The sequence below is a fragment of the Neomonachus schauinslandi genome, chromosome 6 (assembly GCF_002201575.2).
Source record: "Neomonachus schauinslandi chromosome 6, ASM220157v2, whole genome shotgun sequence".
Taxonomy (NCBI): Eukaryota; Metazoa; Chordata; class Mammalia; order Carnivora; family Phocidae; genus Neomonachus; species Neomonachus schauinslandi.
Window position 1 is genome coordinate 127,966,459 of NC_058408.1, and position 27,655 is coordinate 127,994,113.

The 27,655-nt window shown below is 49.7% G+C and overlaps 1 protein-coding gene across 4 annotated transcripts; it reads left to right on the forward strand.

Annotated features, from left to right (window-relative positions):
- Positions 1-12,305: 12,305 nt before the first annotated feature.
- Positions 12,306-27,462, forward strand: PPRC1 (PPARG related coactivator 1). Of its 4 annotated transcripts, none has more exons than XM_044916136.1 (14): positions 12,306-12,473; positions 16,898-17,086; positions 17,658-17,804; positions 17,924-18,025; positions 18,140-21,032; positions 21,332-21,385; positions 22,227-22,284; positions 23,056-23,126; positions 24,115-24,838; positions 25,804-25,953; positions 26,064-26,130; positions 26,249-26,370; positions 26,619-26,770; positions 27,063-27,462. In XM_044916136.1, the coding sequence occupies exons 1-14, from the start codon at positions 12,321-12,323 to the stop codon at positions 27,164-27,166; spliced, it is 4,986 nt and encodes a 1,661-aa protein (XP_044772071.1). In that variant the 5' UTR covers positions 12,306-12,320; the 3' UTR covers positions 27,167-27,462. The 4 variants fall into 4 exon arrangements, with proteins under 4 accessions (XP_044772071.1, XP_021555468.1, XP_021555469.1 ...); XM_021699793.1 differs by having other exon boundaries at positions 17,924-18,016; XM_021699794.1 differs by having other exon boundaries at positions 17,924-18,016; positions 23,059-23,126.
- Positions 27,463-27,655: the final 193 nt, after the last annotated feature.

A 27,655-nucleotide genomic window follows, 5' to 3' on the forward strand; every position in this document is an offset into this window, starting at 1 on the left:
TGCGCTCCCGCCGCCCTCCCCGCCGCCAACGCCGCCGCCGCTCGCCCCCTCTCCCTCCCGCGTCCGCTCGCGCTCTCGCTCTCGCTGTCGTAGGCGCCCGCTCTCCAGCCCCAGCCGGGCTGGGCCGGGCTTTATTAATATGCTAATTGCCTGCTAGTGGGAGGGGAGAGCCATGTCAAAGTGACCCGGGCGAGCGCGCAGCGAGCGACGACGTGCGTGCGCCGCGCGGCGGGCGGGCGGCGAGGGGCCGCGAGCGTTCAGGGAACGGCATGCATGTGACGCAGCTTTTAAAAAAGGAGACGGAGGCAAAGACCCCAGAGGGGAAGGGCGGGGGAGGAATAAGAGGCGAAGCCTCACACTCGGTGTCGGTCCTCGGGGCGCCGCCGAGTTGGGAGCGTAGCTGAGCCGGAGCGGGAGCCGGGACTGGGGGAGGCGGAGTCAGGGTGGGCCGTGAGGTGTAGCTCTTTTCTCCACCTCGGCCGCGCTCTGGGAGGGAAAAGGGACTGCCGACCCCCACCCCAGCCCCCCGCCCGTGCTCTCTGAGACCCCAGTCTTACTCTGGAAGGTCTTTAAATTCCATCCTCCCACCCCCACCCCAACCTGGGCGGGGAAAGCACTATCCTAATTCCTGTAGCAGCCCAACTCACCTCCTCCCTACATTAACCACCCCTCCCTTGCCTGCTAAACCAGTTAGGACTAGAGCCAAAAGGGTTAATTAAGTGGTGTCCCCGCCCTCCCCCGCCTAAGGGCTGAGATCCTGGGTTTTGCTGGGGGGAGGGGGCGGTGGAATGACCGCCAGGTTGGACTGGGGAGGGGGTAATCCGCAGGCCATCCTTCCCCCTTGCGGGCTCTGACTAATCAGTCAAGACACTGTCCTCCCTTCCCCCTTTCTCCATCCAGTCTCGGCCTCCCCCCACTCCCCCCTCGCCTGCAAGCTGCTCTCCTTTGAGGGCCTCGAGACTAAGGAAGAACAGGAAGCAGACCCCTCCAGTGCCCCCTACCCGTAGGGGCTGAGGCGTTGGTGGGGAGTGGGAGGGAAGAAAGTCTGCGTGGTCGGTGTAAGGAACACTCCTTCCCCAGGGAGGAGCCTCCCAACCTTCGGGCACTCCTCAAGGACTCCCCAGGCCAGCCCTAGGAAGCGGGGCGGGGGGGGGAGGGGGCTCCATCTCCATCCCTTCCCAAAAGCCCGGCCTTAGCTGCCTTATAAACAGGAAATACCTATTAGCAGGGAAGAGGGAGGGGAAGGGAACTGTCTGGAAGAGAGAGCTGGCCCTCTCCCTTCTGGGGGGTCCCCAGCTGCCAGCTTAAGCTTTAAGGTGGGCTCCAGGAGTAGACACTGGGGACCTGGGCTGGTGTCCCCTTTCTAGGGCGTCTGGCCCAGACTGGGTAGGGGATCCTCCTCCCCTTTGTTACTTGGGAGAGGGGGCGCTTGATTGCCCCCACTCCTGCCCAGAGTCTGCACAGCTGGCTTGACTGGCTGGGGGAGGGTTGCAGATGTTGAAGTTCAAGTGTTTATGAGACCCCCTTCTCTCCACCTTTGTTTTTGCTGAGGGAGCATGAAATGATGGGGAGATGCATAGTCGGGATTGAAAAGAGGGCCTGCCTAGAGAGGCGAACCCCCTCCATATGCTAAGGAGAGGATGGGGGAGGGGAGCTGTGGTTAACTCCAGCATTCCCATCCACTTTGTGGATTCCCCCATCCCAGGGGTGGGAGGGGAGGGGGGAAGCTGCAGAGAGACGTGACTGAAGCCATCCATACTTAACGCAGGTATTTCTTTGGCAGCATCCCCTGCCTGTATCTATCGCCTCCTCACATTCCCCCAGGCAGAGTTCAGCACTAGAGGGAGTGAGGAGAATCTAAAGCAATAGAACCCAGGCCTGGAATTTGGGATACCTGGGTTTGAATTCCAGCTTTGCCCCTCATTAGAGCAAATGACTTGAGACAATTGACTTTCCTACTCTGAGCTCTGGCTTTACCCTCTGTAATTGGTACCTGCAGCTTGGTGAGAATCAGTAGACAAGGTATGCCCAGTCACCTAGCCTGATGCATGCCATGTAGTCAGTTCTCAATATACTTTAGCCCTTTTCTGCTTTCTGTGAGGTTATCTGTTATTTCTAGAGTGTCAGGAGTGGGCTGGAATGACTGGAGGATTAGAGATAGTGTGGAGGAGAGGGACTGCCTGCTTTGAACCCTTTCTCCACTGTCCATGAGGTTGCCTTCCCCCAATCCTGTGACCACTTAACCCTGAGGCCACTCATTCCAAACAACTAGCTTGGCCAGATTCCATGGTGATCACCAATCACCTGGGTGGACAAAGGGGCTTGCAACCCACCCAATAGGGACTTGCCTCCTCTGAATCTGAAGTTCCCTTCTAGATTACACATATGGAAGTTGGAAGTCAAGGAAGAAGCAAAAATGTGTCGAGTATACAGTATGTACCAGGCACTGTGCTAGGTGTTTCATACCTGAGATCTCACTTTTCATAACGAGCTTAGGAGAAAGATATTATTACCTCCATTGAACAAGCAAGAAAAGTGATATCCAGAGAGATTAATAAATTTGAACTTGTCTGTAAAACATTCTTCTTCCTCTTCTTGCCTACTAATTAGTTAATGCCTCTTTAAACCTCAGTTTCTAGCTTCACCTCCTGTTGGAAGGAACCCCTCCCACTCCCACCCCAGCTGATCTAGTGGCCCTGTTTTCTTTAAGGAAATATCTCAGTGCTGTTGAATGGGTGATTAATGGTTTAAGTCCTTGAGGAACCAGACTTACAGAGGTTAAGCATCTTGCCCAAGGTCACACAGCTAACTAGTACTCAACCCAGGGCTCTTCTACCTGCCTTAACTTCTAGTATGGACCAGACCTGGGGAAGGAGAGGACATCTTTGGAGCAGTTTTCCGAATTGTGGTGCAGGCAAAAATGGGAACTTACAGCTGCCTGGCAGATGGACCTGGGGTCTGGTAGGGAGGCAGTGAGTCTATGTGGAAGGTCTTTAATATAATGACATGTCCTGGAGGATGGCAAGCTTAGCTCATTTGGATGGATGAACATGAGCACCTAGTATTTTTTTCTTTTTGAGGTGAAATTACATGACATTTAAAGTGAACAATTCAGGGGCGCCTGGGTGGCTCAGTCGTTAGGCGTCTGCCTTCCGCTCAGGTCATGATCCCAGGCTCCTGGGATCGAGCCCCGCGTCGGGCTGCTTCTCCCTCTCCTACTCCCCCTGCTTGTGTTCCCTCTCTTGCTGTGCGTCTCTCTGTCAAATAAATAAATAAAATCTTTAAAAATAAATAAAGTGAACAATTCAGGGTGCCTGGGTGGCTCAGTTGGTTAAGTGACTGCCTTTGGCTCAGGTCATGATCCTAGAGTCCCAGGATCAAGTCCTGCATCGGCTCCCTGCTGAGCAGGGAGTCTGCTTCTCCCTCTGACCCTCCCCCCTCTCATGCTCTCTCTCTCATTCTCTCTCTCAAATAAATTAAAAAAAAAAAAATCTTAAAAAAAAAAAAAGCACTAATCCCATCATGGGGGCCTCCCCCTGATGACCTCATCTAAACCTAATTACCTTCTAAAGATCCCATCTCCAAATACCACTTTGGGGGTTAGGTTTCAACACGTGAATTTTGGGGGTATACCAACATTTAGTCCATAGCATTCATCATAAATCTATACAGCAATAAAACACAGTAGAGAAATTAATCTTTATAATAAAGTCATTTAAAAAAATAAAAAAGTGAACAATTCAGTGGCATTCCAGTATTTTTTAATACCAGCCATTAGTGCAAGATAGACTATAGACACGGGATGAAGTGAAGTAGGAGGTACTAAGGAGAAGAGGTGAAGTGAGGAAAGGAGAAGGGGAGAGGAGCCCTACAGAGAGGCAGGCAGCAGAAGCAACTAGGTCAGCTTGTTCCCAGAAAGAGGTGGGCTCCTGCTTTCAGCCCCTAGAACCTGTCGCATCCAACTCCCTCTCCTGACCTTGACCTTGTCCTGCTTTATTTTCTCCCACATTTCTCTACCCCTGAAACACCCACAAATATTATTGGCATCACTCTCTTTCAAGGATGAATTTTCTTTTTCCATCGAGGTAGTAGTTGATATGTCTTATTAATGGCTATATCCCTAGCACCTAACAGAATGCCTAGTATTCAGAATGCCTACAACTTTGTTGAATGATAAAAAATTTGGACAGGATTTATCTTCCCCTGCCCCAAAATATGATGCCTTTCCCTCTTGTCCATTTACCATCATTATCACCATATACAACCACCACTTCTTTCTCTGCCAAAGCAGTTTCCTAAAGTGTGTAAGAAACTCCCAGGAAGGGGTGCCTGGCTGGCTCAGTCAGTGGAGCATGCAACTCTTGATCTCGGGGTTGTAAGGTTGAGCCCCACATTGGGTGTAGAGATTACTTAAAAATAAAATCATATGGAAAAAAACACCCACAACTTCCCAGGAAACCTGTTAAATATGCAGAAGACCCCACCTTCAGATGGAAGAAATCTCTTCTCCGGAGAAGAGATCTAAGTAGTCTGCATTTTATTTATTTATTTATTTTTTTTTTTTTTTTTATTTTTTTAAATATTTTATTTATTCATTTGAGAGACAATGAGATAGAGAGAGAGCATGAGAGGGGGGGAGATCAGAGGGAGAAGCAGACTCCCTGCCGAGCAGGAAGCCCAATGCGGGACTCGATCCCCGGACTCCAGGATCATGACCTGAGCCGAAGGCAGTCGCTCAACCAACTGAGCCACCCAGGCGCCCAGTAGTCTGCATTTTAAAGAAGTTTCTCTGGTGATTCTTCTGCATGCCCATATTTGGAAATAGTTCTTTTTTCTAAAAGTGTCCCTGCCCCTCAGAGCATTCCCACCAAGGGGATGAAACCTATTCATTCATTTCTCCTTCAATAAGCACCTGCTTGGTATAGTGGTGGAACTAAGGAGCCTCACTGTGTGCCTCTGCCCAAATGGTTCAACCCTTCCTTAGCCTCAATTTTTTCCTCAGTAGAAGGGAGATAATAATCCTCAAAAGTGGGTTTTGGGGACTAAAAATTAAGCACCAAAAGAGGCCTGAAGTGCTGGCAGCTCCCTAGCAGAGTAGCAGCAGTCCAGGTATATTAATTATCTAATGCTGTGGAACAAGTTACCCCCAAATTTAGCATTTTAAGACCACAAACTTTTGTTATTTCACTCAGTTTTTGAGGGTCAGGAATCCAGAAGTGGCTTAGCTGGTGTTTTAGCTCAGGGGCTCTCACAAGATTATAGTCAAGCTGTTGTCGGGGTCTGCAAGGTTTGACTGGAGGTAGAGAATCTGCTTCAAGTTCACTCTCATGGTTATTGGCAGGCCGCCATTCTTCAATGGCTGCTGGACAGAGGCTTCAGTTTTTTGCTACATGGGCTGTCCATAAGGCTACTCTCGCAACATGGCACATTACTTTCAGAGAGAGAGAAACAAGAGCACCTGGGCTGAAAGCCTCAGTCTTTTTGTGACATTATCTCAGAAGCAATATATCATCATTTCTACTTTATGTTATTGGTCACACAGACCAACCCTGCTACAATATGGGGGTGTGGGGGGGGCTAAGAAGATTGTGACTAACAAGAGGCAGAGATTATTGGGGGCCATCTGAGGGTTTCCAACCACACCATGTCCGGTCTTCAGCATTGTAGGCCTAGAGATTCAATTTAGGCAGTGAATCAGAATACATCAGATTCAGGAAACTGATTCACACAAATTAAATACACATGAAATATCCTGGTAGACTCTCCCTCTTCTCTGGAATTCTTTAGTTAAACTGGTCTTCCTTTGGAACACAACAAATGGGTTATGGGTTCCCACTTCAGAGCCTATGTGCTGACTGTTCTTCTTAGAATGCTTTTTGAATGGCTAAGTCCTCCTTGTGCTTCTGGTCTTACTTCAGATGTCTCCTCAAAGGCCTTACCTGTTCACACCATATAAAATTTTTCCCACTTACTTTTTATACTCTTCATCCCAATTATTTTCTGATAGCACTTAACGGCTCTCTGGTATTATTTTGACTTTTTATTTACTTGCAGAATTTCTCCCCAGTAGAATTTGAGCTCCACTAGGGAGGGTTTTTGTTTTTGTCTGTTTTTTGGGGTTTTTTGGTCTGTTTTGTCATTGCTGTATCTCCAGTGCCTAAAGCAGTGCCTGGCACATAGTAGGCACTCAATAATAAACCAGGGTGCTGATTTGCTAATTCACACTGAAAAATATGTCGTGTGAACTGGGCATTTTATCTCACTTGATCAACACACATTCTCAACATAGAAAATGATACGGGAAGGTGGTTACTACAATCAGGTGAGTCTTTGGTGAGCATGGAGTCAAGCAAGGACACATGATTGGAGGTTCCCAAAGTTTGGTGGTTTATAAGGTTTTACTTTTTTTTTTAATATTTATTTATTTTAGAGAGAATGAGAGAGAGCAGGGGAGAAGGGCAGAGGGAGAGGAAGAGGGAGAATCTTAAGTAGCCTTCCCGCTGAGCATGGCACTCCACTTGACACAGAGTTTGATCTCACAACCCTGAGATCATGACCTGAGCCAAAAATCAAGAGTCGGACACTCAACTGACTGAGCCACACAGGTGCCCCTTTCGTTTTATTTTTTTAATTAAAAAAAAATTTTTTTTAAAGTAAAATCCAATGCGGGGCTCAAATGCACAATGCTGAGATCAGGAATTGCATGTTCTACCAACTGAGCCAGGCAGGCAGGCACCCCTGAGGTTTTCCTTTATGGCTCTTAGAAATGCACCTGCCAGGGGCACCTGGGTGGCTCAGCCCTTAGGCATTTGCCTTCAGCTCAGGTCATGATCCTGGGGTCCTGGGATCGAGCCCCGCATCAGGCTCCCTGCTCAGCGGGGAGCCTGCTTCTCCTTCTCTGGCTCCCCCTGCTTGTGCTCGCTCTCTCGCTGGCTCTCCCTCTCTGTCAAATAAATAAAATCTTTTAAAAAACGTAAGAAGGGGCACCTGGGTGGCTCAGTCGTTAAGTGTCTGCCTTCGGCTCAGGTCATGATCCCAGCGTCCTGGGATCGAGCCCCGCATCAGGCTCCCTGCTCCACAGGAAGCCTGCTTCTCTCTCTCCCGTTCCCCCTGCTTGTGTTTCCTCTCTCGCTGTGTCTCTCCCTGTCAAATAAATAAATAAAATCTTAAAAAAAAAAAAAGTAAGAAAAGAAAAGAAATGCACCTGCCAGGCACCTGGCTGGCTCAGTCGGTGAAGCATGTGACTCTTGATCTCAGGGTTGCAATTTCTTTCTTTCTTTTTTTTTTTAAGATTTTATTTATTTATTTGACAGAGAGAGACACAGCGGGAGAGGGAACACAAGCAGGGGGAGTGGGAGAGGGAGAAGCAGGCCTCCCGCTGAGCAGGGAGCCTGATGCGGGGCTCGATCCCAGGACCCTGGGATCGTGACCTGAGCCGAAGGCAGACGCTCAACGACTCAGCCACCCAGGCGCCCCTCAGGGTTGCAATTTCAAGCCCCATATTGAGTGTAGAGATTATTTAAAAATAAAATCTTTAAAAAAAAAATAAAGAAAGGAAGAAATGCACTTGCCAAGGAGACAAGGAACCATGACACACCTGTCTGGGTGGCACTGGAGATCCAAAGATACATTCTTATCTTTTTTATATATTTTATTTATTTATTTGACAGAGAGAGAGTAAAAGAGCACAAGCACAGGGAGCACAGGGGGAGAGGGAAAAGCAGGCTCCCTGCTGAGCAGGGAACCTGATGCAGGGCTTGATCCCAGGACCCTGAGATCATGACCTGAGCCAAAGGCAGACGAGTAACTGACTGAGCCACCCAGGTGCCCCCAAAGATTTTTTTTTTTTTTTAAGGAGAGAGAGTGAGCACAGGAGGAGCGGAGGGAGAGGGAGAGAGAGAATCCCATGCAGGTTCCATGCTCAGCATGGAGCCCGACAAGGAGCTCAATCTCACCACCCTGAGATCATGACCTGAGATGAAATAAGAGTCGGAAGCCTAACCGATTGAGCCACCCAGGCGCCCCTATATATTCTTATCTTTTTGAGTAGATTCCATGCTGACATCATACTTACGAGATTAGATTGTTTCACTGGATGATGAAAAAGCAGAAATGGCACAGTTTTCTGCTTTAACATTAATCTTCTTCCCAAAGCCCAATCACCAGAGTAATGACCATAATTAGAGCCCAAATCACCAGTATTTACAGGGCATCTCTTAGAATTTGTTTCTTCCAGGCTGCTCTTTCTGCCCATGGGTCCTGTCCCGGTGCTATAATAAAATCACTTTTTGGAAAAAAAAAAATGTTTCCTCCATAGAGGAACAATTGTGCCATTCTGTATTGGTTCTTAATGATTTCTCATAGGCAAATTATTTCCAAATTCTTGGAAATAAAACTTAGTGTTTCCCTCATTTGACAATTCTATGAAAAAATGGTGAACAGATTCAGTTTCTGAATTTACGGCTTTTAAAGCTTATTTGGGAAGGCAAAACTAATACACTTGAAATATTAAGAAAATAAAAGGAGAGGGCACCTGGGTAGTTCAGTCCATTAAGCATCTGCCTTCGGCTCGGGTCCTGATCTCAGGGTCCTGGGATCGAGCACCACATTGGGCTCCCTGCTCTACGGGGAGCCTGCTTGTCCCTCTCCCTCTACCTCTTTCTCCCTCGGTGCACTCTCTCTCTCTGTCAAATAAATAAATAAAATTTTTAAAAAGAAAAAATAAAAGGAGGTTGTATTAATCTATCCAGGCTGCCATAATAGAATACCACAGACTAAGTGGCCTAAAAACAAATTTATTTTCTCATAGCTTCAGAGGCTGAAAGTTCAAGATCAAGGTACTCACAGGGCTGGTTTCTGGTGAGACCTCTTTCCCTGGCTTGCAAGTATCTCTTCCTCTTCTGACACCAGTCCTATTGGATTAGGCTCCCATCTTTATGATGTCATTAAATGGGCGCCTGGGTGGCTCAGTTGGTTAAGCGACTGCCTTCGGCTCGGGTCATGATCCCAGGGTCCTGGGATCGAGTCCCGCATCGGGCTCCCGGCTCAGCGGGGAGCCTGCTTCTCCCTCTGACCCTATCCCCTCTCATGCTGTTTCTCTCTCTCTCTCTCTCTCAAATTAAAAAAAAAATTATGATGTCATTAAATTTAATTACCTCCATAAAGCTCTATCTCCAAATACAGCTACCGGGGCTGAAGCCCTTCAACATATAAATTTTGCCTGGATCAGGAGGGGGGTTACAATTCAGTCCAGAACAGAGGTCCTCTCCTCTCATGATTTCTTTTTTTGTGTGAGAATGTATATTGATACAACCTTCCTAAAGGGCAGTTTGGCATTATCCACCAAAATTTCAAATGTATACATCCTTTAACTCAGCAATCTCATTGGAAGGAAACTATTTCATAGACAGAATGTACAAAAGGGCAAAGATACATGTACACGTGCACAAGAATGTACACTGTAACTTAATCTGTAACAGTGAAAAATTTGAAATAACTTAAATATAATTTAAATAATAGTATAGTCATATAATGGAACTGGTACTCACTAAGGTATCAGTAAATAAGATCTCAGGAAAGACTAATGTATTGTTACCTGAAAAAAAAACCGAGTTGTAGAATCATACATATGGAATGGTCACTTTTTTGGGGGGGGATAAAGACTTTTTCTTTTTTTTTTAAGATTTTATTTATTTGACAGAGAGAGACACAGTGAGAGAGAGAACACAAGCAGGGGGAGTGGGAGAGGGAGAAGCAGGCTCCCCGCCAAGCAGGGAACCCGATGCGGGGCTCGATCCCAGGATGCTGGGATCATGACCTGAGCCGAAGGCAGACACTTAACGACTGAGCCACCCAGGCGCCCCCCTAGACTTTTATTTTTATTTTTATTTTTATTTTATTTTATTTTTTAAAGATTTTATTTATTTATTTGAGACAGAGAGAATGAGAGAGACAGAGAGCACATGAGAGGGGGAAGGGTCAGAGGGAGAAGCAGGCTCCCTGCTGAGCAGGGAGCCCGATGCGGGACTCGATCCCGGGACTCCAGGATCATGACCTGAGCCGAAGGCAGTCGCTTAACCAACTGAGCCACCCAGGCGCCCTAGACTTTTTTTTTTAAAGATTTTTATTTATTTATTTGTCAGAGAGAGAGAGAGAGCACAAGCAGGGGGAGCTGCAGGCAGAGGGAGAAGCAGGCTCCCTGCTGAGCAAGGAGCCCTCTGCAAGACTCAACCCCAGGACCTGGAATCATGACCTGAGCCAAAGGCAGACGCTTAACCAACTGAAGCACCCAGCCATCCTGATTTTTTAAATTTATTTTTATTTTTTTATTTTAAAGTAATCTCTACACCCAATGTAGATCTGAAACTTTCCCTATGTATTTTTACATGAATACAAAAAGTGTGGATGAATACACACCAAAGGTGACAAGGATTAAATCTGGGGAGTAGAACTGGAATTTGCAGGCCAAGAGCATTTTTAATATAGTTTTATATATAGTTTTGTGCTATTTGAATTTTTTTTTACATTTATTTGAGAGAGAGAGAGAAAGAGAGAGCACATGCACACGGGGGAGAGGGAGGGGGAGAGAGAAACTTCAGCAGACTCCGCCCTGAGTGCCAGTGCAACTGGGGCTAGATCTCAGGACTCTGAGATCATGACCTGAGCTGAAACCAAGAGTCGGATGCTTAAGGGACTGCACCACCCAAGCGTCCCTGAAATGATTTTTAAACTTTTGTTAATAGAAAAGTTTTTTAAAAATAAGAAAACGATAAGAAGGAGCTTCTAAAAGGCAAATGAATGACTAGCAGTGATAGTGATGGACTGTGGAAATACAGAGAGGTATCATGGTTTGTTGGGATGATCAGAAAAGCTTTCCTGGATAAAAGAGGGCATGAAAGATGTTTCCAAGTTCAAATATTCCAAACAGACAACAAAGGCAGGAGAATACCAGTTGTCTTTGTAGGACAGCAAGATGATGTGCAGCAGCAGGAAATACCTTTGGTAATGAGGTGCCAATGTGGGTTTCTGAGTAGCCCAGAAAGACCCCAAGAATGCCGTGTTTTAAGATTAAACCTACAGGGGCGCCTGGGTGGCTCAGTTGGTTAAGCGACTGCCTTCGGCTCAGGTCATGATCCTGGAGTCCCTGGATCGAGTCCCTGGATCGAGTCCCTGGATCGAGTCCCTGGATCGAGTCCCGCATCGGGCTCCCTGCTCAGCAGGGAGTCTGCTTCTCCCTCTCCCGCTCCCCCCTCTTGTGCTCTCTCTCTCTCTCACTCTCTCTCTCAAATAAATAAATTTTAAAAATCTTAAAAAAAAAAAGATTAAACCTACAAACTTTTTGGGGCACCAGGGTGGCTCAGTTGTTAAGTGTCTGCCTTTGGCTCAGGTCATGAGCCCCGCATTGGGCTCCCTGCTCAGCGGGAAGCCTGCTTCTCCCTCTCCCACTTCCCTTGCTTGCTTGTGTTCCTTCTCTCACTGTCTGTCAAATAAATAAAATCTTAAAAAAAAAAACCTCTACAAACTTCCATTTATAAGATAAATTAGTAGTAGATATGTAATGTGCAACATTACATAGCTAATACTGATGTATGATATATAGGAAAGTTGTTAAAGAGTAAATCTCATCACATGGAGAAAAAATTTTTTATTTTACCTATGTGACAAGATGGGTTAGCTCAACCTGCCTATGGTGCTCATCATTTCACAGCACATGTATATCAAACAATCATGCTATATGCCTTAAACTTATACAGTGGTGTATATTAAATATTTCCTAATGAAACTAGAAATAAAGGAAGATTAAACTGTAACAACAAAAAAAGATTAAACTAGCAGGTAGTGGCGCAGTAGGAGATTAGGTGAAGGTTAGCTCCTGGAGTGCGGGTGCCCACTAGGGGGTGCTGATTCAAAGCATAGGCCCACTCGGACTATGTGGTAAAAGGAAAGTACCGCTTTATAGAATGTCAGATAAAGAAGGCGTTTGGACAGTTGGACAAATTAGGAAAATAAAGAGATGCGTAAATGTTAACCCTCCCCTTATTACCTCGCGCTCCCCAACCCATAGAACCCATAGAACACAAAACTAAGCAGGACAGTATGACTGTAGCATGTGCCGCTGGGGCTCTGCTTAGAACAACTACTATTCCCAGGCTCCCTTGCGAGGCCAGGGCCCTCTTCCCAGGTGCAAGTGGGTCTCGCCGCAAGGCCTTTTGGGATCCGTAGTCTTGCAATGTCTTCCGGGAATTGTAGTTTCCATCCCACAATCTGCTGGGCGAGGCGGCGCCGGCGACCAGAGCTGCGCTGGGTGTTCAGGGGCCAAGATGGCGGCGCGCCGGGGACGGAGAGACGGAGTCGCGCCGTCTCCGAGTGGGGGCCCCGGACCCGACCCCGGCGGTGGAGTCCGCGGCAGCAGTTGGGGGACTCGGAGCCAAACACCGTATGGGACTGTGGGATCTGTGAGTGGCGGGGAGCAGGTGAGAGGCTGGCGGGCGGCCCGCGGCTGGCAGCAAAGCGGCGTGTGCCGGGCGGTGACACGTGGACGCAACAGGAAAGGGAGGAAGCGCTCGGGAGGCGATGCCGGCTGGCTGCGGGAGACGGGTTGGGCCGAACGGACCTGGGCTGTTTACTGGAGGGACGCAGGCAGAGGCGGGGGTCCCCATGGCCATTCCTCTGGAACGCCGGAGGGGCATAGCCGGGTGTTGGAAACATGGCCCGTGGTGGGGAGTCAGAGATTCGGACTTGGAATCCAGGGTTAAGACCTCCCTCTGAGGATGCCGAATGGGGGTGCCCCTAGCACCGCGCTGCAGTGCCTTTTTGGAGCCACGTGGGGTGGGGGGAGCAATTTTCCCGGGAGAACTTGTCGGCTTCCCCTCCCCCTCTAGGCGGCTCTGGCACCCACGTGGGTTGGGCTTCTGGTTGGGGGGTGGCCCGCGGGTCCACGTGGGGGCGGGGAGGGGATGTCCACGTGGCTCCCGCTCCAGGCTGCCCGGCATCTCGTATCGGCGTTGGAGCCGCACTGCTGGGAACTGGGTGTGTCTCAGCCCGTCCCGCCATCTCCGACCGTGTTGGGGGCCCCTGGCTGAGAAGGAAGGTAGGGCCTGCTAGAAGCAACTTTGCCCAGGGTCTTGGAGTAGTTTTTTTCTCCTGCATTGGTTCACGGCGCCTCGATAGCGGACGGTGAAGGACCTTCCAGATGTGCGGGGAGTCAGTTCCCTGCGGTTGGTGGAGTGTGTTGGGGAGGGCAGAAGGCTGAGGTTAAAGGGCTGTGGAGTAAGCTTGTGGTGGCTTCTGCCTGACCGGCTTATGGTGGGTTGTGAGTCATGGGCACTGGCGTTTTGGTTGCCTGCGGACCTGCCTCATTCGTGATTCAAGGGGCATGGGGAGTGTCAACATATACGTGGGACAAGCCTAAGTAAGGGAAAGAGAATCCTTTCTCCTTCCCTTTTTCCTTCAGCGTCTCTTTTGAGGAAGCAGCTAAGGCCTCCTTCTGTGAACTGACACATAAAAATTGAGGTGATCTGTATTTAGAGCTCTTTGGAATTTTGCTGGGGATGGGAAAAGTTGGAGGCGATTTAAGAACTATTGAACACTAGTTGAACATTTATTGGATAGGGGTGGCTTCTTCTGTCAGATTCTGTTTCTTTGGTCTTCATTTCTCTATGCTTAGTGTTACCATCTCACTCCTCAGCAGAGGGCTTTTTAAAAGTTGCCACCTAGAGTGGTGGGCAGGACTTAGTCTGAATTGTTCTCTCTCTCTCTTTTTTTTTTTATAGATTTTCTTTTTCTAAGATTTTATTTATTTATTTGAGAGAGAATGAGAGGGAGCACATGAGAGGGGGGAGGGTCAGAGGGAGAAGCAGACTCCCCGCCGAGCAGAGAAGCCGATGTGTGGGATTCGATCCAGACACTCCAGGATCATGACATGAGCCGAAGGCAGTCGCTCAACCAATTGAGCCACCCAGGCACCCTGAACTGTTCTCTCTCTTAAGCAATTAAGCTGAGTCCTTGAAAGCTTTTGGGTGTTTTGCTTTGGTTTGGTTTAGTTCTGGGTGGGAATTGGGCTGCAGGCTACCAGGTAATGTCAGTTCCAGCAGACCAATCCAGGCCCTTGCTTCTGAGGCCCTAGCTTGGGAGCTGCTCACCTTTTAGGGGAGAGGCAGGAAGGATCAATGACCCAGCTGTAATCCAATTTAGGTGGTCATCTGGGGTTGGAGAGGGTCTCATGGAGAGATTGTGTTTCCTCTCTCACCTCTCCCCTAAGAAAGGTAGATATGTGGAAGCTAGTCAGTCAATCAATATTTATTGAGATGCTGTGTTCAGACATAAGGGATCCTGGGGTAAACCACACACAGTCCCTGTTCTCTAGGATCGTATGGTTTTATTGGGATAGACAGACAATAATGATGAGTGGGACAAAAGGAAAGTGCAGCATATTTGGGATTATATAATGAGTAGTAGTAATAGTCTACATTGCAGGATCTGGGAAAGGACATTTTAAGTTGAGACTTGAAGGCTGTCTGTGGTGAGGGAGGGAAGCTTTCATCAGAGGAAATAGTATGGGAAGGATTTGAAGTGGGAGAGAACATGGCTTATTGAAGAAATGGAGAGACCTGTATGTCTGATGAATAGAGAGAGGCATAGTGGTAAGAGAGGACACATACTGGGGCAGAAGAGCCTGGTGGGGAAGACCAGGACCCCTGTAAGTCATATTAAAGAGTTTAAATCTAGTGCTAAGAGCAGTAAGATGCGGGGCGCCTGGGTGGCTCAGTCGGTTAAGCGGCTGCCTTCGGCTCAGGTCATGATCCCTGGGTCCTGGGATCGAGCCCCACGTCCGGCTCCCTGCTCAGTGGAGAGCCTGCTTTTCCCTCTCTTTCTGCCTGCCTCTCTGCCTACTTGTGCTTTCTCTCTCTGTGTCAAATAAATAAATAAAATCTTAAAAAAAAAAAAAGCAGTAAGATGCCATTGGAGGGGTTTAGGGAGCGTCTCAAAAAGTGATCACATGTGTATTCTTAATAGTTTGTAGTTGGTTTTGACCCCTGTAGGGACAGGACTGCGTGTGAGAAAGCCAGTTGGGAGGTTGCTGAAGTTAGAGATGCTGGTGGCTGGCTCACTTTTAGCCTGGGTTTAGCCCCTAGATGATTTTGGTAGTCTGAGTGCTGTGCTCTTTGGGGATTAGGGATAGATGATGTCAGGTGAAGAAGGGAGTGTCTCTGACTGGGGCTCCAGTACCTGCCTGATGGGGGTGGTGAGTGGGTCCCAGAGCTGGGCATTGTTTTAAGATTCTGGCCTAGTGACTGGGTCAGGTAGGTGGCAGGGCAAGTTGAGATGCAGCCTCCTTGCTCATCCAGGAGTGTTTGCTGAGCCAGGTGCTATTCTGCTGCTGGTTGTAATTACAGGATTGTGAAGGCTTGGGAGGAGTTAGTGCCTAAAACCTGCCACCTTTCACTTCTCCTCTGGGCATTGAAACTCCTCAGTTTAGTTAGGAGGGTGGGTATGGGGGTATAGTCACACCTGTTGCTTTTTTTTTTTCTCTTGGAAGAGGTGCAGAGTTTCCCTTTGCTGCAGGAGGGGAGAGGGGATTAGCTTGTCCTTATTTGTTCCTATTCTTTGGCCTTCATCATCTGTTTCCTATAGTGGACATACCCCTGGTTCTGGCCTCCGGCCTTGCCAGCCCCATTCTAGCTACTATCTGGCCCTGCCCACGCCCACACTCTTGAACAGGCCTGGGCGGGTGGCTCCCTGCCTGGCAAGGCTGAAGATGTTGCTAGTTTTTAGGCAAGTGGTGGGGTGGGGCTTTTCCATGTACTGAATCAACGAATCAGGCTTTCTCTTTTGTGCTCACATGGTCGAGGTGGGAGACTTTCCTTTGAGACTATCGTTGAGAGATTGAGTGGCCCATTGTAGGGCCTTCAAAATACAAAAATGTGAGTTAAGTGTGAATGTCAACTCTGTATAAGACACTGTGCCAGGTGGGGCGCCTGGGTGGCTCAGTCATTAAGCGTCTGCCTTCGGCTCAGGTCATGATCCCAGAGTCCTGAGATCGAGCCCCGCATCGGGCTCCCTGCTCCACGGGAAGCCTGCTTCTCCCTCTCCCACTCCCCTTGCTTGTGTTCCCTCTCTCGCTGTGTCTCTCTCTGTCAAATAAATAAATAAAATCTTAAAAAAAAAAAAAAAAGACACTGTGCCAGGCATCATGGATCATCAGGAAGTATAAGCACATGTTTAAACCCTTCCGAGATCCAAAAGGGATATAGGCTAGTATGGTACAAAGGGTTGTTTGCCCCAAAGGAAGTTAGAATCGGTTTTAGTAATGATGCAAGGAACATCATGATTGCCAGGAAAATGAGTGCTACAGAAATCTGATTGAATTCAGGGGTATGAGGAGAGATCAGCATGGGTTGGGGAAGTCCGCGTTGTCTTGAACAAGGTTGGGTTTGAGCTAAGTAGAGAAGAAAGGCCTGAGTGGGACTTGAGGGAGGTAAGGTGGTTGGAGCTGAAATTGCCTCCTTGCTGACCACTTCTCCTTTGGTGTACCCCCCAGACTGTCTGCCTTTACCACTGCCAGCAGACAACTCTTCTGAACAATTTTGATCTTTTTGATGTTTTTACTCCCTAGTTTAATAATCTTCTGTGGCTCCAACTGTTTCTGGATGGAGTCCAGACTTTTTTTTTTGCCCAGAAGGTCCTTGAACACTGCCACCCTGACTGGTGCTTTGGCTCATGGGTATACTTCTCTCTGCCCAGCAAGTCCAGAGGTTTGGCTTTGGTGGGGCTCCTGCTGAGTCTGGGGCATTGGTGGAGGGCTGAGCGCCTGGTTTACAGAGCCTATCACACAGCTGCCCTGGAGGTCCCATACCCTGCAGCCTTCATGCCCTTATGACCATCCTGTTTGCCCCAGGTGCTGCTGCATGAGGAAGGGGATGATTCTGGTTTTGTTAGTCTGTCTCGGCTTGGCCCCTGCCTGAGGGACAAGGACCTGGAGATGGAGGAGCTGATACTGCAGGATGAGACGCTGCTGGGGACCATGCAGAGCTACATGGATGCCTCCCTCATTTCCCTTATCGAGGATTTTGGGAGCCTTGGGGAGGTGAGCTGGGGCTGGGCCTAAATGTCTTTAGGTGGGAGGTTTGCATTGGAGGCTATGGCTCAGTGACTCTGCTTTCCCAGGATCTTGGTTCCTGGATACCCAAACCAAGTCCTTGAAGTGTGTTTTTTGTCTCTCAGTGAGAGTTGGGCTGTAGGATGCTAGACTATGTCCCATGTGAGAATGCCCTGGCAGGCTTGAACAATAGTCCAAGGCCTTTCCCCCTGCATGGGCCCCCATCTTACATGTCCAGGGGGTTCCAATTTGTTTTGAGTCCAGTTCCAGCCTAGCCAAGGGTTGTCTGCTGAGCATCCCACATCTTACCTGAGGGTGGAGGGAGTATATGAAACATAAGCCTAAGCCTTAATTTTAACAGGCCTCTCTTGGCACTAGAGAGGTGGGAGATGGCAATGAATGAAATTGGAGCCCATGCTTTCTGGCATTCAGATCTCTCTCAGGCAAATTGAGTTGAACTGAGCCTGGGAGACTATGTCTCTTGGCGTTCAGTCCTTCTCAGTGGCCAGTAGATCATTAAGGATGATGGTGGGACCTTCCTGTTGTCTTTCTGGAGCAGAGCAGGTTATCTCTGGAGGACCAGAATGAAGTATCACTGCTCACAGCTCTGACAGAGATCTTGGACAATGCAGATTCCGAGAACCTGTCTCCGTTTGACAGCATTCCTGACTCAGAACTGCTTGTGTCACCTCGGGAGGGCTCCTCTGTGAGTGTGGGACCCGGGAGGGTGGTGTGTGGTTGGCGCAAAGGTTAGAGCCAAGACTGTGGGCCTACTCCTATAGTTGTGAAGCACGAACTCATCTTAGGTCTTTTCCTCCCTCTCAGCTGCACAAGCTGCTCACCCTCTCCCGGACACCCCCAGAACGTGACCTCATCACCCCGGTTGACCCATTGGGGCCCAGCACAGGCAGTAGTAGAGTGAGTGGGGTAAGCCTGACCAAGGGAGCCTCAGAGACTCCCAGGAGGGAGGAGTGTGTGGGGACAGACCTGGAAAAATGTATCCCTGGAGAAAACTTCTGCAGCTTCTCTTCTTCCCTGCAGGTTGAGATGTCTCTCTCAGATCCTCCTTGGGACTTCTCCCCACCTTCCTTCTTAGAGACCTCCTCCCCTAAGCTTCCTAGTTGGAGACCCCCAAGATCAAGAGCCCGCCGGGGCCAATCCCCTCCTCCCCAGCAGCGCAGTGATGGGGAAGAAGAGGAGGAGGTGGCCAGCTTCAGTGGCCAGATGCTTGCTGGAGAGCTCGACAACTCTGTGAGCAGTATCCCAGACTTCCCTATGCACCTGGCCTGCCCAGAGGAGGAAGATAAAACCGCAGCAGCTGAGACGGCAGTGCAGGCAGCTGGTGATGAGAGCATCTCCTCCTTGAGTGAGCTGGTGCGGGCCATGCATCCATACTGCCTGCCCAACCTCACTCACCTGACATCACTCGAGGATGAGCTTCAGGAGCAGCCGGATGATTTGACACTGCCTGAGGATTGTGTGGTGCTAGAGATTGTGGGCCAGGCAGCCACAGCTGGTAATGACCTGGAGATTCCAGTTGTGGTAAGGCAGATCCCTACCCGGCCCCAGCCTGTGCTCCTAGATGACTCGCTAGAGGCCAGTCCAGCTTTGAAGCTACTCATGCCTACACTAGAGTCGGAGACAGAAGCTGCTGTACCCAAGGAAGATCTCTGCCTTGAGAAAGAGGGGTTGTCAGTAGACTCAGAGGAAAAGCTGGAGTCAGTCTGCTTGTTGGAGCCCAGGGAGGTCATGGAGCCCGTGATGCCCAAGGGGCCTCAGAACCCATCAGCCAACACAATGCTGAGCTCCCAGAGAGCTCGAAAGGGCAGGAAGAAGAGGAGCAAAGAGCAGCCAGCAGCCTGTGCAGAAAGCTATGCCAGGAGGCTGAGGTCATCTTCTCGTGGGCAGTCTACCATGGCTACAGAGGTGACCTCTCAGGCAGGAAACTTGCCTCAGGAGGAACTTCAAAGAGAGGTTGGGCCTCCTCGTAGTAGAGGGAAGCCCCGGGCTTGGGCTCGGGCCTGGGCAGCTGCCTTGGAGAAACCTAGCTCTGGGAACTTGGAGAGTAGTGCTGGGCAAGCTAGTCCTGACAAAGAAGATCCTCTAGACCTTTACTCCAACCTGGTTGACGGTATCCAAGCCAACCCTGTTCCAACCCATGTCTCTGCTCAAGCCGGCCCCATGCCACTTGACTCTGTTGAAACCGATCCCACTGAAGTTAATCCTGTTCTAGCCGACCCTGTACCTGTTGATCCTGCATTGGTTGACCTTGCTTCAGCAAACTCAGAGCTGGTTGACCCTCTCCCAGCTGACCCAGTGCTGATTGACCCAGTCCTGGCTGACTCAGCAGAAATTGACCCTACAGTGGTTGTTCGCTTCTCAAATAACTTGCCACCAGGTGACCCTGTGCCAGCTAACTCAGCACCAGTTGACTCTGTTCCCAATGACCTGGCTCTGGTTGATCCTGTGCTAGTTAAGTCTAGGCCATCTGATCCCAGACGTGGTGCAGTGTCATCAGTTCAGGGGAGTCCAGCTCCCCAGATCCTTCCAGAGTCAGAGTCCTTGGACTCCCTAAAGGCTATCATCCCTGAAGTCCAGGAGGTTATGGGTCCTTTGAAGGTAGAAAGTGGTACCAGTGCCACACCCCAGGAAGCCAGACCTCGGCCTCTTAGCCTATCAGAGTACCGGCGACGGAGGCAGCAGCGCCAAGCAGATGCAGCAGAGAGGAGTCCCCAGCCCCCAGCTGGGAAGTGGCCCAGTCTCCCAGAGACCCCCACAGGGCTAGCAGACATCCCTTGTCTTGTCATCCCACCAGCCCCAGCCAAGAAGACAACTCTGCAGAGAAGCCCTGAGGTTTCTCCTGAGGCTTGCTCTGTGCCTGTGGGTTCTAGCCCTACTTCTCCTAGTCCTGAGCCACCTGCAAACAAACCTATGGCCTCAACTCCCACTGAGCAGGTGCCATCCCAAGAGCTGCCACTACCAGCAAGACCTCCACCTCCTACTGTGCAGCCCATGCCTCCCAAAATGCCCACTGCTTTGCCTTTCCCTCCAGGTGGGCTAGGCATGACCCCCATGCTGCCCCTTCCTACAAGTGGGCAAGGGATCCCCAGTCTGCCCCCACCACCCTTGCAGCCTCCCAGTCTTCCGATGTCTATGGGGCCAGTGCCACCTGATCCCTATACTCACTATGCTCCTGTGCCACCCTGGCCTTGTTATCCCCCTGTGTCCCCTTCTGGCTATCCTTGCCTGCCCCCTCCACCAACAGTGCCCCTAGTATCTGGTACTCCTGGCACCTATGCTGTGCCCCCCACTTGCAGTGTGCCTTGGGTACCCCCTCCAGTCCCAATCCCACCTTATAGCTCCAGCTGTGCTTATGGGCCCTTGGGATGGGGCTCAGGGCTGCAACACCCTCCATTCTGGCCTACTGTGCCACCACCTCCTTTGCCTCTAGCATCTGTTGGGAGAGCTGCTCCCCCACCCAAGGTGGAGCCCAGTGGCATTCCAGCTGGCCCTTCTGAAAGTGTACTTCCTGGGCCAGTGACTCTCAGTCTTGGGTCAGCTGGCCAGGGAGCTCCGCAAGTAGAGCCCACCAAGGTGGAGGTCAGGTCAGTGCCTGCATCTCCCCATCTGAAACACAAGGTGTCCTCCCCAGTGCAAAGCCCTCAGATCAAGGCTCCACCATGTCTGCCTGCTGAGAGTGTGGCTGTTGAGGAGCCTGCATCAGAGAGGCTAAAGCCTGAGACCCAGGAGACCAGGCCCAGGGAGAAGCCCCCCTCTCCTGTTGCCAAGGCTGTTCCCACACCCACACCAAAGCAGAGCACTGTAACTAAGCTGCCTGCTGTCCACCCAGCCCGTCTAAGGAAACTCTCCTTCTTGCCTACCCCACGTACTCAAGGCCCTGAGGACGTGGTACAGGCTTTCATCAGTGAGATTGGTAAGTGCCACACAGTTTAGTTGATGTGAGTGAAGGGCATGGGGGTTGGATGGTGAGCATACTCCATAGAACAGGACAAACCACCTTGATGGGGCTGGGCTTTGTGGAGGGTCATTTGTTTGTTTGGAGTGTTTTTGAGGCAGAGTTCTGGGTTTGTTTGATTCCTTCCTGCTTTGTGTTGCTGCCTTCATTTACTTAGTATAGTGGGCAGGGGGAGCATAAAGGGAGAAGTGAGGTGATTTGGGAATTCTAGGACTTGAGTACTTCTGTTTCCAATCCTGTGTTGTGTGCTTCTACAGGAATTGAGGCGTCAGACCTGTCCAGTCTGCTGGAGCAGTTTGAGAAATCCGAAGGTGAGGAACCTGGGTAACTATGCTGAATCCCTTTCTGTTGCTATTTTCTTTGGGCCCAGCCCTGTAGTTACTTAGATGGAAGGAAGGGAGTGGTAGAGGGACAGTCTCAGAGTCTCAAGAGAATTAATCTTATTCTGATAGGAATGGGGAGACAAGGTTCACCTATAATACAACCTAACCCAGGGAGAGGGAGGTAGTACAGCATGGCAAGAACTATAAAGAGTAAATAGATGTTGGAGATCCAAGAGGGTTGGGTTGGTTGGGGACATTTTTCTAGAGGGTAGTAGCTCTCAAGCTGGGCCTTGAAAGACAGGATGTGTGTGTGGTGAATAAAGGCAGAAGTGTAGGAAGGATTGTGTGTGGTGTATTTGGAAGGCAAGGGATAGCTCAGCCTCTCAGTACAAAGCAAGGACCTAGGTGCTGTGGAGGGTATTGTGCCCTGTTCTCAAGGAGCTTATGGTCAATGGGGAGGAAAATTACAGAAATGACTCCTGAATTAGTAACAAGTATCTATAGTACAAGGAAAAATATAAAATAAGTGTAGAACAAATAGACCCCAAGTCCAGGAAGTTGCTTAGATCACGTAGAACCTTACATGCTAGGCTTAGAAGTTTGGGCTCTATCTCAGATTCAGTGAGTAATTAACAGATGTCTCTGAGCAGAGACATGATTAAAAATAGTACTGGCGTACCCACTAGAAGAGAATGGATCTCTCTGGGGAGAGTCCAGTGAAATACTAGGTAAACTGGATTTTCCTTCTTTGGGTCTCAAAGTCAGCCCTTCTGCACCTCCTCAATCTGGAACATCTGGTGGCCTTTTAACTAATTTGGTTTCTTTGCAGCCAAAAAGGAGTGCCCTCCCCCGGCTCCTGCTGATAACCTGGCTGTAGGAAACTCAGGGTGAGTATGGAGACATATAAGCGAGTTACCCTACAGCTGTTGGTCAGTAGCCGGCCGGCGCTTCAGGAACGTCAACTGGATGCCTCTGTCACAGGGACTTTTAGTTAGCTTTAGAGTCTTTCCCTGTTTCCCCGTGCCCCACTCAGCCCGTCACTATTGGACACTGTCTTGGGTGGTGAGATAGGAGGATGTGTACCATCCTCTGCTGTTGCCAGTCTGGGATTCCAAATGTCCTGGAGGTGTTTTTTATCTTCTGGCAAATTGTGCCTTTGGGGATTTCTTTCCTTTCTTTAACAAACTTTAAGCTTGCTCAACACTGGTGATGGTATAAGATCAAATGGGGAAGATACTCATGGCTAGGGCTCTCCTGACTCCTTGGAGGAGGCACCCTGGACATCCTTGTTCCCCAGTCTTCCAGCACTGAGAGGCCTTTTTTCATTTATCATGTTCATGCTACCCTATCCTCTTCTGACCAGCCTGTTCCCATTCACATTGATAGTGGGTTGTTTTTGAGCTAGGTAGGCAAGGCTCCTGGCTTAAAGGAAGCGGGGGGGGCGGGTATTCAAGGTCATAGCCAGCCTACCTTCTGAACAGAGCCGAGTTGAGACCCAACCTACATTTCGGTGCTAAGAGCCCATTGTGTTGGAGGAGAGTAATAGGGGCAGTTTGTGTATCTTGTTCTTCTCTGCACAATTGCTTTGTGAGGAAAACAGATGTACAAGATGTTGAGGAGGCAATGAACCAGGCTTTCCCTTTTCCCCCCCCCACCAGCAGCGTTGACACTCCCCAGGAGAAGAGGCCCCTAGACCGGTTACAAGCCCCAGAACTGGCCAACGTGGCAGGTGGGTTCAGAGTGGGGAACTCTGCCTTTGATTAGTATGCAGCAAATGTTTATAGAACCTGCCCTGCACCGGGTGTGTGTAGATGTTGGGAATACAGAGATCTGATCCTCATCCTTGAGGTTCTCATAGTCCAGGGAGCAGATGTATAAACCAATGACCATGTTGAGTATCAGAGAGGTTGTATGTTAAAGAAGCCTTTGTGGTTTATAGTGGGGTCTGAGATGGGACAGTCAGGGGAGGGTTATATATAGAAGGTGTAATCCCTGAAGCAGAGGTTTGAGAAAATCACTGATACCAATCAGATTTAGGGGATGGGGCATTCTAGGTCGATGGAGCAGCTGGAGTGAACTGAAGAAACACAACGAGCCTGGTATGTTTGGGGAAATTGCAAGTTGTTTGGTTTGGCTGGAGTGTAGCGGCTGATGGGGATGTGGGTAGAACTAAAGCAAGAGATAAAGCTGAAGTGGTAAGTAGGAGGTCAGATTATGGGAACCTTGAGTGCCATGTTAAGTTGTGTGGATTTTATTTTGTGTATTGAAGAAGCAATTGGTTTTGGGGTGTTCCCTCTAGCAGGAATGTAGAAGACAGGGTAGATGGGCGTAAAACCTGAGATAGGAGATCGTTGGAAAATGATTACATGAGTCCAGGCAAGATGTAGCTGTGAAGTCACGCAGTGCTGGGTGGGGAGGTGTGGGGCTGGGTCTAAGAATGGAGGGGTGGACCAGACAGGAGCTGGTCACTAGCTAGGTTTGGGCAGTGAGAGGTTGAGGGGTTCAGGAGGACCCTAGCTGGCTGGGGGTTTCTTTTGCTTCATCCTCAAGATGGGGAACTTGGGGGAAGGAGTAGTTGCAACAGTGGGAGAAGTTGGGCTGTTGACTCTCGGTTACTTTGTGACATGAGGTGGGGGTCTCTGGACCCTCTCTACACAGTGTTTGGAAGTATAGAATCAGATCTCATCCTGCTATCTCCATCCTCCCTCCCCTCACAGGGCTCACCCCACCAGCTACCCCTCCCCACCAATTATGGAAGCCCCTGGCTGCTGTCTCACTGCTGGCCAAAGCCAAATCTCCTAAGTCTACCGCCCAGGAGGGAACCCTGAAGCCTGAAGGAGTTACAGAGGCCAAACATCCAGCTGCAACCCGCCTCCAAGAAGGGGTCCATGGCCCTAGTCCAGTCCATGTGGGCTCTGGGGACCATGACTATTGTGTCCGGAGCAGGACTCCCCCCAAAAAGACGCCTGCCCTAGTCATTCCAGAGGTGGGCTCCCGATGGAACGTCAAACGCCATCAGGACATCACCATCAAACCCGTCTTGTCCCTGGGCCCAGTCATCCCCCTGTCCCCACGCACAGCTGCTTCCCAGGAGCCACTTGATCACAGGACTAGCAGTGAGCAGGCAGATCCCCCAGCTCCTTGCCTCGCCCCATCTGCCTTGCTGTCCCCTGAGGCCTCACCTTGCCGGAATGACACGAACACTAGGACTCCCCCTGAGCCCTCAGCCAAGCAGCGGTCAGTGCGCTGTTACCGAAAAGCCTGCAGGTCAGCCAGCCCCCCCAGCCGGGGCTGGCAGGGCTGCCGTGGCCGCAGCAGCCGTTCTGTCAGCTCTGGGTCCAACCGGACCAGCGAAGCATCTTCCTCTTCATCCTCATCGTCGTCTTCCTCATCCCGGTCCCGGTCCAGGTCCCTCTCCCCCCCACACAAGAGGTGGCGAAGGTGAGCTCTGATGGCCTGTTAGGTCCTCTTCATTTAGGAAGTCTGTGTGCTCTTCTCCAGTTTACTTTGAGAGCTTTTGCACATTGAGTTTGATATTTTCAGGCTCTAAGGCTTCCACTTCTGTCCTTGGCTTTTGTCTTCTCCCCCTTTCTTAGATTATTGACGGAGGCAAGTTGTGAGAAGATAGCTTCCATCCCTGTTTGAGTTTGGGTATCCCTGAGGTCACCTGCTTCCTCGACCCCTGCCTTGGGGAGACCATTAGGGCTGGATCTCGCCCGTGTTTACTCTGTCACATACTGTATCAGTCCTCACTTCTGCTCTTTTCTTGATGGGCTGCCGAAAGATGGGATAGTGGGTTGTTGATAGCAGTTCTAATTGTCTGTTGAGGAAAGAGTCTGGACAGTTCCTTTGTTACTGTGGCCTCATACATTTTGGGGCAGTACCTTTTTCTCAGTAACAGACCCAAATTTTCCCGCTTAATCCATGAAGAATTCTTGGTTTTGGAACCAGAATGACCTCTTGAGAAATGACTCTACTACAGGTCTGGCAAGTCACCTCCCTTTTACGCCATGGTCACAGCACTGCTATGAGACATGTTAGGGGAGGAGGAACCCAGAGATGCAGGCCTGGCACCCCCAGCTAGTTGTAAGACCTAGGGCCCAGTCCTTTATTTCTGAGTCTCCATTTATTTTTCTTCTTACTGACTTGTTAAATATTTTTGTTTTTAATTGCATAATTGAAAATAACTATGATCTGTGCCAAAACACTCTAAAACATTCCAGATACATCTAAAGTTCATGAGGGCCTCAGTTTTATCATCTGTGGAGTTCCTCTAGACCTCTTTTGCTCTGCTTTGCCTTTGGGCCTGAGCTTCCTGACAGAGAGGCAAGGTTGGGGCCAAGGTGAGGTAAGTAGAATATATTTGCACCACTCCCAGCATTCCCACCTGCCCCTTTATCCTCCAGATCCAGTTGCAGTTCCTCTGGACGTTCCCGAAGATGCTCTTCCTCTTCATCCTCCTCATCTTCCTCCTCATCTTCCTCATCTTCCTCATCCAGTTCCCGAAGCCGGTCCCGCTCCCCATCTCCCCGACGGAGAAGTGACAGGAGGCGGCGGTGAGTATGAGGTCATGGAGTCTGTGCATCTGGGATGCAAATGCCTGAGAGTTCTGAGACTTGAGGTATTTAATGTCTGGGGGGCTGATGGCACCTTCTTCTCATGTCAGGTACAGCTCTTACCGTTCACATGACCATTACCAAAGGCAGAGAGTTCTGCAGAAGGAGCGTGCAATAGTGAGTAGAGGAACATGTCTTGGGAGGATGGGGCTTGCCCCTGGGCCGTGAGCTTGGAGGGTCTTCTATGTCGGTAGCCCTGGATCATGGTGTGTCAATTTTCCTTGTTCCAACATAGGAGGAGAGAAGAGTGGTCTTCATTGGGAAGATACCTGGCCGCATGACTAGGTCAGAACTGAAACAGAGGTTCTCTGTTTTCGGAGAGATTGAGGAGTGCACTATCCATTTCCGTGTCCAAGGGTAAGCTTGGGCCCTAAGGTCAGAGTGTCCTTTCCGTCCCATTCATCTACCGTGATGCTTCTTTGCCTTTCCTTCTTCCTCTGGTGTGCTAGAATGTAGGATGACCCCTGCACTCCCACAGTCAGAGGGTTGGCCATTTGGGGAATGAGAGGAACCACCCCAGTCCCTCTCTGTACCCTGGGAAGTATCTGTTCTCCATGGCATTAGCTCAGATAGCCATCCTAGCCTTGCCTCATCTTCCTCACCAGTGACAACTACGGCTTCGTCACTTACCGCTATGCTGAGGAGGCATTTGCAGCCATTGAGAGTGGCCACAAGCTGAGGCAGGCAGATGAACAACCCTTTGATCTCTGCTTCGGGGGCCGCAGGCAGTTCTGCAAGAGAAGCTATTCTGATCTTGGTGAGTGGAAGAGACCCTGAGGCTTTGGTATACTTCATATTGTCCCCAGAAGGGTTCCCAACCATTTTGAGAGTGGGGCTCTCCTTCATGGAGCTGACTTAATGCTGAATGTGACACAAAGAACCTGGGGGGTGGGATGAGAGGAGAAATGGGGGTTCTCTTGTCTTTTTGACTTAAAACCAGGGTGATATTATTTCCATCCATTATTGGGGTGGGAGGAGGCTGGCCTTTTGAGGACCCTGTGGTAGGGAAGTGTTGTCAGAGACCTTGATGTCTGTCTCTATTTTTATAGACTCCAACCGGGAAGACTTTGACCCTGCTCCTGTAAAGAGCAAATTTGATTCTCTTGACTTTGACACATTGTTGAAACAGGCCCAGAAGAACCTCAGGAGGTAACCCTGGGCCCTTCTCCCCCTTCCCTTTTTCTTTGGAGGTGTCTAACCTCCTCCACCCCCTCTCCCCCACTTTAGGGGAGAGAGCTGCTAGTGAGGAGATGACTGTTTTATAAAGAAATGGAAAAAAGTGAAATAAAAAATGTGTTAAATCAGATTTTTTAAAGGGTTATTCATTTTTTATAACAGGCATTGAAACAAGTTAACTTGCATTCCTATGTTCCGATGGGGCTGAGGGGTTCCCCAGTGTTTGGAAGATCTAAGTCACTATGCAGACTAATAAACACAAACTAGAGAGAATTCCCAAGTGCTGTTGTGCTTCTTTCAATGGTGCCAGTGCCAGACACACTCTTCCAATCTGAACACAATCAGGGACATGCTTACCTCCATTTAATTCCTAAGACCTCTCTTCGGTCGGGTGCAAAATCCTGTTGGACTTGAAACTTTGCTCCTCAGGATGTGTTGTCAGTGAAATCAGTCTTCTGGGGCAGTG

Coding starts and splice junctions, on each gene's coding strand:
- PPRC1 (XM_044916136.1), top strand. CDS start 12,321: ATGGCGGCGCGCCGGGGACGGAGAGACGGAGTCGCGCCGTCTCCGAGT. Junction 17,805..17,923: donor CACCTCGGGAGGGCTCCTCT/GTGAGTGTGGGA, acceptor CCTCCCTCTCAG/CTGCACAAGCTGCTCACCCT. Junction 26,131..26,248: donor TGCAGAAGGAGCGTGCAATA/GTGAGTAGAGGA, acceptor GTTCCAACATAG/GAGGAGAGAAGAGTGGTCTT.